This window comes from Xiphophorus couchianus, chromosome 22 (assembly GCF_001444195.1).
Source record: "Xiphophorus couchianus chromosome 22, X_couchianus-1.0, whole genome shotgun sequence".
Taxonomy (NCBI): domain Eukaryota; kingdom Metazoa; phylum Chordata; class Actinopteri; order Cyprinodontiformes; family Poeciliidae; genus Xiphophorus; species Xiphophorus couchianus.
Genome location: NC_040249.1, coordinates 16,444,811 through 16,457,163, shown reverse-complemented (window position 1 = coordinate 16,457,163; position 12,353 = coordinate 16,444,811). Strand labels below are relative to the sequence as shown.

The 12,353-nt window shown below is 39.3% G+C and overlaps 1 protein-coding gene across 11 annotated transcripts in view; it reads left to right on the top strand.

Moving 5' to 3' along the window:
- Positions 1-12,272, top strand: part of tacc2 (transforming, acidic coiled-coil containing protein 2) — a 60,643-nt gene extending 48,371 nt beyond the window's left edge. For 6 of the 11 annotated variants that reach the window (XM_028006272.1, XM_028006268.1, XM_028006264.1 and 3 more), the window contains 11 exons: positions 343-496; positions 1,436-1,585; positions 1,909-2,001; positions 5,043-5,186; positions 5,282-5,358; positions 6,794-6,837; positions 7,624-7,632; positions 8,262-8,422; positions 10,083-10,189; positions 10,430-10,550; positions 11,369-12,272. In XM_028006272.1, coding sequence (XP_027862073.1) covers positions 343-496; positions 1,436-1,585; positions 1,909-2,001; positions 5,043-5,186; positions 5,282-5,358; positions 6,794-6,837; positions 7,624-7,632; positions 8,262-8,422; positions 10,083-10,189; positions 10,430-10,550; positions 11,369-11,434 — 1,126 coding nt within the window. In that variant the 3' untranslated portion in view covers positions 11,435-12,272. The remainder of the gene's footprint in view (positions 1-342; positions 497-1,435; positions 1,586-1,908; positions 2,002-5,042; positions 5,187-5,281; positions 5,359-6,793; positions 6,838-7,623; positions 7,633-8,261; positions 8,423-10,082; positions 10,190-10,429; positions 10,551-11,368) is intronic. The other 5 variants (XM_028006267.1, XM_028006274.1, XM_028006270.1 and 2 more) reach the window with 4 other exon arrangements.
- The last annotated feature ends 81 nt before the right edge of the window (positions 12,273-12,353 follow it).

Sequence of the window (12,353 nt, the reverse complement as noted above, 5' to 3'; positions counted from 1 at the left end):
TAATTAATTTTTATGGCAATATTCAGTTTTGTTTCACTGAATATTTATACTTTAGTACACTGGATTTGAATAATTTTGACTACCTTTACATTTATTAAAAAAAAGAAAAAAGTTCAACCAACCAACTTTAAATCAGTAACATCATGATAGTGTGAATTTTTTTCCACAGTTTACACATTAATATTTTTAGTGTATGGATCAACAGTCTGGGCTGAGTGCATTTTAATGCATTTTATTTGGTAAAATAAAGTATTAATTATCTCTTCTGTCTATTTTACATAGACGTCTCATACTCTTCCTGATACTTTTACTCAGACCTCAGATTGTTGTCCTTCTGCACAGGAGTTTTGAGGAAATGGAAGCCCAGATATCTGCAGGCATGAAGACGCCGGTGTTGAGCCCACGGCCCGGGCCCGAAGGTTCTGCTGGAGATAAGGGCAGGAAGAGAGAGAGTGAGGTCCTCAGCCGGACACAGAGCATAGAGAGGGATGAGCAGGTGAGACCAAGGCTCTTGGTAAACAGCTGGCATTGATCACATTTGTTATAAAGAATAAACTGATTTTCGTTTATCTGTGTACTCATCATCATGTATGGGAATTACAGATGCATCTCAGTAGATTCTGTACTACGAGGGGAATTTATTTCAGTAAATTACCACAAAGTTTTTTTTTAAAGCCTGATCTTCAGAGTGCTGTCAAATATTTTCATTAAAAGTGGAAGGAAAAAGTCCTGGATGTAGACTACAATTGTACTTCTGAAACTAAGGTATCCGTATGTGACTTACTTGGACTGCTGCTCAATTCTTCTCTGTTCAGATTAAAGTAGATTTTATATAATCTGGATTGGATTCTTTTGAGTGTTGATTATGTGCTGTATGAACATGGGCATACTTTTTAGTAGACCAATATTTCTTTTTTGATTTTATCTCGCAGGGCTAATGGTTATCGGTATGGCTTGTGCACCTGTTTCTGTCATTTTGCCCTTCCACGAAGCTTTCTATTAAAATACTTAGATACAGCACTCCATTAACAGTCTGGTTCTTTAGGAATTTGCTTTAGTTGCTTACTTTAATACCTTTATTTTGTCAATGTAACCTGAATTGTAGGTTTTCATTAGATGTAAGCTGCAATCGTAAAAAAGAATCTTCTACTGTATATTCCATTTTATTGAGATGCACCTGTATGTCATGTTTTTATTTAGTTACATCTTACTCCATGTTGTTGTTTAATCAGAATTGAGCACCTCCATCCAGAGACTTTATCCCAGGACTCGAATCACAGTGATTCTCCAAAAATCAGCCCCATCACACACTTTTTCCCAGCTTTGGTTCAGGAAATAAGCTGCCACTCAAACACTCAGCGCTTGCTTTGCTGTGCTGTCCCGTCCCCCTCCCTCGATCCCACCCCTCTGCCCACTCCTCCTGGTGCCCCTGTAGCCCTCTGGCCAGGGCCCCGTGGTGGCTCCTGCTCCAGCCCAGGCCATGCCCCTGTTGTTAGACAGGCTGTCAGAGTGTGAGGACCCCCTGCAGTACCTGGAGCCTGACCTGGCTGAGACCAACCCAACCGCATTCGCCCAAAAACTACAGGTGTGTTGCCCCACCTCGACGAACCTCGAAGGTCCTGGCTCTGGGGAGGAAATGTGACTGTGTATGTTTTGTTTCCACATCGTTCCCATTGTGTCAACGTTCTTCATCCCTTTCATCTTTTTATGTTTCCTCCTCCCTGTACTTGCAGTTTTTGGCTTGCTGCGTGAAGTAGATTAATGATTGGTAAAATGCAGACGGCAGCAAATGTGTGCTCTCAATTCAAGTCTTTGTATGTTTCCCTTTGCTCTCTTCAACCCTCCTCCCTCCTCCCCTACCCCACCGCTCCCCCGTCTGATATTTGGCCCCCCCTGTGTGCGGCCAAGGAGGAGCTGGTGCTTGCTGCCCTGAGGCTAGAGGCTCTGCAAGTAGCCCAAAGCATCTCTCAGTGCCCCTCCCTCTCCACTGTAACCCCCCAGGTACTGCGCTGAGTCAGCCTGCACCTGCTGTATTCAGTGTGTGTGGGTGAGCGTGTTTGCTGCAGAAAATAGGCATCTTGAATGAGTGATTAGGGAAAAGCAGGTGTAGCTGAAGTGGGTCATTGTAAATTGCGGTGTTTGCATGGGTGTGTCTCGGCTTGCCGATCGGCCCCTTCGGCATGGCGGCTGTGCTGCAGCATCCACAATCCCGGTGCCCCCTCTCCACACGATACCGCTAATGATGCTTAACGCGTCCGGCTCCCATTCAGACTGGCAACAAGCTCCTCCAGGTTAATGCACAGTCCAGTGCTTTCCTAGCCCCCCTGCGTTGTTTTTTGCCTGTTGCCTGTTCATGAGAGGCTTACATTAGCATGAATGTGACTGGGGATGTAATACGATAACCTAAAAAATTTGCACAGTTGCACGGCTGCAACTCTTCCTGGTGTATTTCATCATCCTCTGTTTCAAATCTCCAGTCACATTTGAGTTTTTCTTTTATTTTCCCCCAAACTAACAACACAAACGCAACACAGAATATTACAGCACATTGTAAAAATCTTCAAAACCTTTGGAGTTTATTACATTTTGTTGTTTTACAACTGCAAAGTTTAATTTATGGTATTGGGATTTTATGTGACCAATACAAGAGCATAACTATGAAGTGGATTGAAAAATTCTTAATGGTTTTCAAAGTTTTTGCTAATTGAAATTAAAGCTGTACGCAATGATTATTTTAATAATCAATTATTGTATCGATTATTTTGTTGCTGAATCAGTTAATCGGATAAGAGAAATTGGCACATTCTTTAGATTTGTTTACCACTGCTTACGCCTCAGCATCAATATTGAAGCAAAGGGATCCAGAATCCTCAGACTCTAATTTGCTTCAAGTTCCTACACTTTTTGGTTCAATATCTTGTATATATCTTGTTGCAGGATCTGTTTTCAGCCATCTGATAGTTATTCCCTTCTGTGAAGCTGTAAATAAGAGCTATTTCTCTGAATACACATTTCAAAGACTTTGAAAGCCATGTATAATTTTTTCTACCAGTTTACAATTATGCACTCATCACATGAAATCCTAATGAAATACATTGATGTTTGCTGTTGTAAAGTGACAAATGTGTCTTATCGAAGCTATTCTCAACATAAAAACATGTGCCAGGAATATATTTAGTTGGAACTAAAGATGCAGCTGAGTTAGGAAGTCAATAACGGGAAAAATCCTTGAAAGAGTTGGAGTAGGACTTCTGGTTCCCAATCTTGTCCCTTCAAGTCTCATGTTGTTGCTCCACACGTTTCAGTCTCGACTCAAGAAACCCAGCACACGGCGGTGGAATATCAACGGTTCACCTTTACTCAAAGTAAGAGTAACAAGACACCCTGTAATCTGTTCTTACCCAGCTAGAGTGCAGTCCAAGTATTTGGGCAAGAACATATTTTTCATTGTTTGACTGGCCCAGTTACACAACAGCACACTGGATTCAATGATATGACCTTTGTTATATCTTTTTAGTTAAATTATCTTCTTAAAACATATTTCCCTTGATTTGAATGTTTAGAAAATAAATTAGCACAGTGAATTTAAGCTGTTTGGCTCCCTCTAAAGTTCAGAATGAGAACTTTGCCCTCTTGGTTCTGACTACAATCTAGTCCAAATACATCCAGACTGCACTGCAGACTTGAGCCTCAGTAGATCATAGATGTGCTACATCTAGACAGCATTTTATATGGAGATGCACTGATCAGAGATTTTGTAAAGCTCAGACCAGCTACTGATGCCGAATTCACTCCAAATTTCTAAAAGATCAGCAATTGATGATTTTTTCTATTCCAGTGGAAAGTTAGCAACTGAAAATATCCAACCTTGTGGTTCTCCCTCAGTAGTAATTTCAGCACCAAAGAGAGTTGTTGTTAGTTAGCACATTGGATTAGATCTTTTCCTTTCAGACTGAGAACCGACAGTCCAACGTTGTCATATCTCTAAGTGAATATTTTGCATACTTTTATATCTATGGTCTTGCCGGTTTCGTGTACGTTTGGGTTATTTCCATGTTTATTCTCCGTTCAGACGTTGTAACCTGCATTCTCAGCTTTGAGCCCATTTTTAAGTCCACATTAAAATGAATCACTTGCCTCTAGTAAAGTTTGTTTCATCATATTTTCAGTTAATATGATGAATTATCTAAAATTTAGTATCCCAACCAAAATAGAGCTTTGAATCAAAATACCTAGAAGCCATGCCATTACATGTCCTCAAGTTTCTACTATTTACCTTAATTTAGTCGTGCGTTTTATACGAGAGTAATCGCATTAGTTCGTGAGCCAGACACAACACTTAGCTCCATACGTTCTTGTTGTTCTCTTTGAGCCCCCACCGTTTCATTAAATCCTCCTTTAATCCAGCTTTTCCGATGATGACTAAATCCTTTTATTCCAGGCCAAATTTTAGAGGTGAAATAGTGATACCAGAAAAAGTCTTGTATTCAAGAAGTCGAGGCATAAATGTTGTCAGACCTTAATGGACACATGCACATCTTGGAAACTTTTCAAGTTTTTAGTAAAAACTGTGAAGTCAGAATAGTTAATCTTTTACAACCAAACACTAACAGGAATGCCCCCTGCTGCCCAGTCCAGCTCCCTTATCGTCCATCTCTGTTTTATTATCTGCTGCTGTGCGCCTTCCTTCTTGTCTTGCTCAGACCAACTCACATTCAAGCTTCTGCAAGCAGCAGGCGCTCACGATCGCTCAGCCGGGGCCAGCATCAGCCAATTACGCAGTAATTACTGTAGCGATGAAGGCTGTTTCATCCAATCATGTAGTGGCCAACTGAGTCCTCAGAAACATCACCAGCTTTGCAGCATTCGTCAGCAGAGTTTTGCTGTGTGGAACAGATTTCTGTGGTTCCATGCTGCCTTGAGGTTGTGGTTCAGGAAACCTGTTGGGCTCGTGTGCGAGCCCCTGCATCTGATCTGTTTCCGATTTGTAACTCGCCATGTTTCCGTTCCTTTCCCTGCTGTCCTTTGCTTCGTGGAAGCAGCACCGGGACATGTTGTCTTCTGTGGAGAGCTCCATACCCAAAAGCTCGCTCTATGCCAAGACCACCAGCAGCAGCTACATCGAAGGCGAGAGTCCTCATCTGCCAAGAGAGCTCGACCAGTCGTTGGACATTGCACGAGAGGAGGTTCTCTTCTATTTCTTTTTATTCTCTGAGTGGCAAAAGTCATTTCATTTCAACATCTAGAACTTTACTTAAAAGTGTTTGCCCCTATTTTATAGATTGTGTCAAAGGAAAAAGAAGTTCTGGAGTGGCAGAGGAAGTATGAGGACAGTCGACAGGAAGTGGTGGAGATGAGGTAAAAAGAAAGATTGAGTTGTTGCCAAGTCTATCACTTTTAGATATCTAGCAACTGTCTTTGTATTGCACTGTCTTCTTTTGCACTTCTAACTTGGTTTATCTGAAACAAAGACACCTTTGGGTCCAGAATGGAAAACCAGTTAAAGAGTATGCCAGTCTGCACTGAGCACAGATAGAAAAGATGACTAAATAATGAATTACTATATATATTATTACACCAAACCTGCTAACAGCAGCTCTAAACTCACCCATAAACAACAGTCAGTAAATAGCTTCAGGTTCAGACAGGAAACTGGATATAAGCAGCATTGGAGCTTCTTGTCAGTTAGCAGGTGGTGAGTGTGAGTGCAGCTGGGTCATTTAGCAAGGATAAGACAGAGCTTACCTCCTTTAAGTGATTGTGCTCTGGATAAGGAGGAGCTAAGAGACTAAGAGGGAGGCAAGGCTAATCAATCCTCTTACCCCGTACAACCTGTTTTACTGGAACAGTCAAAAATGGTCCAGTTATTTCTAAAGAAACAATGCAAGCATGAAGAAATTTATTACACATCACAGGTTAACCTACTTATGTTACTTTTAGTAAGAATTTTGATGCTTTTTTTAGTGAAAAGGACATGAACAGGCACAGATCTACAACAAATAGAGAAGTCTATGATGTTCATGGCCTACTATAAAGTTTTTTTTCCCTGTTTTTATTCACAAATTAGTTCATACAAAACAAACATTACAGACTAGCAAACAGAGGTATTGATGTACAAAATAAGCAATTAGATAAGCAAAAATAAGAAATGATAACAATAAGAAAGAGCACAAGAATAAGAAAAAGAGTGTAAAAAAACAAACACATGAAAATGGATACATTGGGTACATTTTTATTTTCTTAGAAGTTATTTTCAGATTTCTTTTGGGCTACTGTACATTTGTACACATGAAAATTGGCTGTTTTGTCCTTTTAAATTGACAACTTAAAATGTGGTTTTAATTTTTTGATAATTATTGAGTAAGTAAGTAATGTACTACATTAAGGGGTGGGATTAGATAGGTGTTCATTTCTTCCTACTCTTTTTTGAACAGAAAAGTAGTGGCAAACAAATTATTTTGTCCTTGGTTATATATGCACATGCTTTCTCTGTCCTACTGATTGCTTGTTTTGTTGCTTTTTAAAAACCTGTTTAAAATAAATAAATCAAATCAAATTATTATTATTTACTTTTAATTCAATAAACACAAAGTTAAAAAGACGTTTTGACCAACTTTAAGTGTGCAACTGCACCCAGACCTAGAAAGTGAGTGAAATCAGACCTAGAAAGTGAGTGAAATGGCATTTATATAATTTTCTCAATTTTATCAGTTGGAGCATTTCTTTTCATTACTAATATTGCACACTCTGATATTGTGCTGACAATAAGTTTGCAATCATTTTTTATCTGTAGGAGGATTGTTGCAGAGTATGAGAAGACTATTGCGCAGATGATAGGTGAGTTTTTCACTTCCTCACTTAATGTAATCATTGACTGTAAGTGCACAATTTAACATGCATCAGAAAATGTTTTTCATCAAATTCTGACACTTTCATTTGCTCTTTGGTATCTTATTGAAGTTTATATTTTTTACCCCACCGCCTCCGATTTCAAATGGTTTACTTCAGAAACGCATCAGTCAGAGTTTTCCAGTTTTTAGAAAAGGTTCACCTGCTAATACCAGTTTTAATAATTTGCAATCTTTCTTTAAGAACTATTTTATAAACATATAAAACATTCAAAATATGCTGTAGAAGACCATAATTTATTCATAGTATCATCCTCCTTTCCTTAGCAGCAACTTCCATATCCAGGTGTTGCTCCATGATTTATTTAACTTCCTATCAGCCAGTCATAATCTGACTTATTGGTTCATCTCTAGTTTAGCTTTGTTAATTTTGTGCTGCGGCAGAGAGTCTGACACCGGTGGTGGTGGAAATCATCACAAGTATCCATTGACGGCACCCTTGTCACTACTTTGCTCACCTTACATTTTCCCTACCCTCACCTACATCCTTTTTTGCCACCTTCAGACGTTCTTGAATATTTGGCTTGTGCTGCAGTCTTAAGTTAATGTCTTGCTCTTCCCAGATCACGTCCACTAAAAGGCCAGAATCTGCTTCTGTTCATGTCTAACGCTCGGCTCTCTCACATGTTTTGACCCTCCTGGTTTGACTTAACGCACTCCCTTCTTTTCTGTTCTGCTCCCATCATTGCCCCTTACTATTTGATAACCCTGACAGGCATGCCAGGTGAGTAACACAGAGCCGTACTTTGCTTGTTTGTGTCAACTCGCGTCTCTTCATCCGTCCGTCAGAGGGGGGAGCAGGTGTGCTCCTTTTCTTCATCTCGTCTAGTGGCTTTTGTTTGTCCATTCTGTTGCATTTCACATAAAGGCTATGACCTAACTTTTTTTTATAGATATAAGGGAAAGAATCTGTCAAGTTGTTTGTTTTGAAAATAATACTATATCAATCTGAGTAACATAAAAACAATGAAAAGATCTTAAAGATGCATCGGCACTTGACTAAAGGTGTGTGCCAAAGCCACTCAAGCAGCTTTACCTACTTACACAAGTAGATCATCTACTGTAAGTTACTTAAAAGCCAAGCAAGTGTCGCTCTAAACAAACCGAGCGGCCAAGCTTTATAAAACATAGCTATCCTTTTTGATTTCCTCATTGTGACATTTTGTTTGCATGCAATAAAAAATAATGATTTTCTGAAGTAGAAAAATCACTCTACCCCACGATTCCACTTTGTTCGTGTAAAATGGTGTATATTTTTATGTATGTTGTGGGAAGATGTTTGAACCTTCCACGTCTCTAAGGTCTCTAGTGGATAGATTGATGATTTAGGAAATCTGTGTGTGTGTTCATTAGAGGATGATCAAAAGGAGAAGTCTCTGTCCCACCACACCATCCAGCAGCTGATCATAGAGAAGGACCAGGCCTTGGCTGACCTCAACTCTGTGGAGAAGTCCCTGGCTGACCTCTTCCGTCGTTATGAGAAGATGAAAGATGTGTTGGAGGGCTTCCGCAAGGTGCCACACAAATTACTCCAAACTTCTAAGTCAAAATGCCCTTTAAGCCACTTTAAACAGCACCCCTGATAAATAAATTCCTATTTTACTGCAGTAGGATAATCTCAGGCTGAAAATTTGACAAAAATCCAGCCTTTGAGTGCATTCAGTAGAGAAAAACGACGGTGTTACGAAATCATCTCACTTACTGATACCCATCAGTCCCTCCAGGATGTTGCAATGTTTTTTGGTTGTTGCAGCCTAAAATTATTGATTTTGCTTCATCATTTTCAAAAAGTTGCCCTTTTTTAAACTTTGCTTTTTTTAATAAGGGCAACATGTTTAAAAAAAAGTTGACATGAACTTTATAATCAAATCCAACAAAACATCTCAAAATGGCAAATATTACCATGTAGTGTCACAGATGCACTCATCTTGCAGGTTCAGCTTTCGTGAGACATCATGAAACAGGAAGTTAAATTAGAAGGAGGCTAAGGGATTGGTCAAAATTGAGCCGAGTTGCAGTGATCGGTCAGAAAAGAAGTGAAAATCGCAAGTCTGTACAAAATTTGTGAAAATTGAGTAAATTTGCATCAACAGTTGCGATCGCAACATCACAGCATCCTGGAGGGACAGGTTAATGTTAGTCTCCTAAAATATGTCCCATAGTTGTAGCACACATGGTGTGAGGTTTCCTGTTTTCTGTTCTGCTCCATTCAGAGGTTTTCTGTGAGATTTAGGTCTAGGGATGAAGAAGGATGATTTTTCTCTCTAGTGAACCACTTTTGTGATGTTTCAGTCACCTGTTTTGGAACAATATCTCACTGAAAGACACAGTGATGACCCATTTCCTGTTAGAGGTCACCAGGTTTTTATTGAAGATGTCCTAAAATAAATTGAAAATGTGTTCATGTGACCGTACACTAAAAAGTTTCCCTGAACTCCCAAAGAGAAGCAGACCTGCAGCTTCACAAATCCTCCACCTTTACTTAAGAGGAGGCACAAGTTCACTTTGTGCACATCCAAACAGTGTTTTTACACAAAACCCTCCTGGGCTGAGTGGGTTTTGCAGGAAAGGGGGACACCCATCAGCAGCGCCTCAGGTCGTCTGGTGAAATCATGCACGTGATGCTCAAGTGCACTGAGACAGAAGAGATTATTGGACTCCATCCTTGGACAGTTTCATTAGAAGCATCAGTACCTCTGAACAAAAGACATTTAAAAAGGATCACCGTGCCTAGAAGACGACAGCCATTGTGGGCTGTTTGATAGGTAATATTAGGGGCGTATTTTATGACATGCATTTAAGACGGCTGATCTGACCAAAGAAGTTGGTTTCAATCAAATTCTGAATAGTATTTTGGCAAAATCCGTGTTTGTTATAGAGACTTGGTGACCTCAAGATGTCACTGTGAATTTTTTCTTCCATTACTAGACACAATAAGTATGCCTCAGTTGCATTTATTTTAGCAGATTTGTGAGTGATGATGTGAAAAAAATTCTTCCTCCACTTTTTAATGTACCTAAATTTAATATTGAATTTAGAAAGCAATTTCAGGGTAAAGTTATCCCGCTACAATGACAGATTATTTCATTTTAAGGCTTTTTAAACATGGAGAGGTGAGTGTGAAAGGTACTGTAGTTTAAGGGCAAGACATTTAATAAATCTCTCTTACTTTAGAATGAAGAAGTACTGAAAAAATGCGCCCAGGAGTATCTGTCCAGAGTCCGCAAGGAGGAGCAGCGGTATCAAGCTCTGAAGATCCACGCTGAGGAGAAACTAGACAAGTGAGTATAAACAAATTCAAATTATAATGAGTTTTTCACCCCACAAAAGACTAAACCACAAAAAGCTCTAAACGTCCAACCAATACAAGTTCCCAAATTCGCTTTTTATAATAGGTTAGTTACATTTCTTCTGTTTTTGAGATGCAGTACAATCTTTCCTGACTTCTTCAGAATGGTATTTATCCCTGTACAAGTACTGAAGGGTAACTTTATTGTTTTATTTTCACTGTTCATCTCCAGAGCCAATGCAGAGATCGCACAGGTTCGATCCAAGGCCAAGCAAGAACAGGCTGCCCACCAAGCCAGTCTGAGGAAAGAGCAGATGAAGGTGGACTCTCTGGAGCGCACTTTGGAGCAAAAGGTCAGCGATGAGAAACACACTAACCTTAAAAAAAATACAGTACCTTGTCAAAGATTATTCATATCCCCTGAACTTTTTACAACCTCCTCATTGTACTTTATGAGGGGTTTATGTTTATATTGTGGATTAAATAAAGACATGATTTGAACATCTTGCATAATAATACCATCCGAAATGTGTGATGCACAGTTGCTGCTCAATACTTTGAAGAACATCTTTTTGCTACATTTACAGATTACAGAAACTTTTGGCCATTCTCAGACTCAGTCACAATGGTGGAGCGCATCTTTGGATATTAGTTTCCCAATGGAATTTAGGTTTAAACTTTAACTAGGCCATTATAGCACATCAGTATATCCAAATCATTATATTATGGCTCCATGGTTTGGGCCATTTTCCCGTTGGAAGGTGAATCTGTACCTCAGTCTGATGTCTTTTGTAGATTGTTAGCAGTTTTACTCTCAAAACCTTTCCCATTCCTGCTGTGAAAAACAAATGTTTCATAGTGAGGATGGTGTGTTCAGAGTGAAATGTCTTGATGGTTTTGCACCATTCAGTGGCGTTTTGAATGACCAGAGCATCTTCTTCCACATTTGGTATTTCTCCCCTCCCTGCACCTGTCCCAGATTTACCATTTTACCTCAACTGCTTGTCAGATAATCACCCTGTAAGCAGTTTAGGTTAACAGCTGTATCATAATAGGCCTACAATTGTGCCATTACTCCTTCCAATTTCTCAGAAAAGTTCAACCCATATGAAGAGAAAGACTCTGTGTATACACAGTTCAGGTAACTTAATGCTTTTGCAATTTTTTACAGAACAAGGAGATTGAGGAGCTGACAAAGATCTGTGACGAGCTGATCGCCAAAATGGGGAAGAGTTAGCAGCCACGCCACAAGCTAATACTTTATGAACACAAAGTGGATCACTGTTGCAAGAAACGATGGATGTTTTAAGGCCAAAGAGGTCTTGGGGTTTTGCTTCCTACTGAGTCTCCACCAAAATGACCTCCTCTTATTACTCTGTACATTTTTTGATGTGTCAGTGTACCGTACTGTATCAGGGGTCTGGTTTAAAGTTTTAGAAAAGCTATCATATCAGTGATGAGTGTTGCGTGTGTGATTGTGTATGTACGGTGACGAAAAAGTCCAAGGATTACTTGTGGGTTTAGTTATGTGTTTATGATGTTGCCATGACAGCCACTGAGGGAGAAGACTGTTTACCCGCTCCTGTTAGTTTCTCCTCTTGATGCAAGGTTAAGGTAGATTTTGAAAAAAATTAGCTGCAGATGTTTAGATTTATTTGTACAGTCTTGAAACACTTAGACACCAACCATCATTATAGTGTTGCATGTAAGAGAGAAAGAAAACCTTGTAATGTTACTGTTTGTATATACTGTTTTGTGGAAAATCCAAGTGTAAAACAAAAGAGTTGTCTGCATTTTAATGTAGTTACTATATCATCCTCATCCTGCTGCCCTCATGTAAGCATTTAAATATTTGTTATACTTGTCATAGCTTTTTTGATGAAATTGTGGGACTATTATTTTATTTGGGAATTTATTTTGATATAAAGCAAACTAATCATCACTGTATTCAATTGTGAGCAGGAGCGATTTAAGTTTTGGAGGACGACATCTGTTATTTTTCACTGAGGAATAATTCCTCTTCACAGCTACTGTACAGCATCAGCTTACAAAGTGCAATAAAAGATGGCAATACAGCTGAAGGTTCACTCTGGTCTTCATCTTTAGCTCATCACTTGATTGCTCTATGTTATGCTGGGCTTTTACAAAAACATATA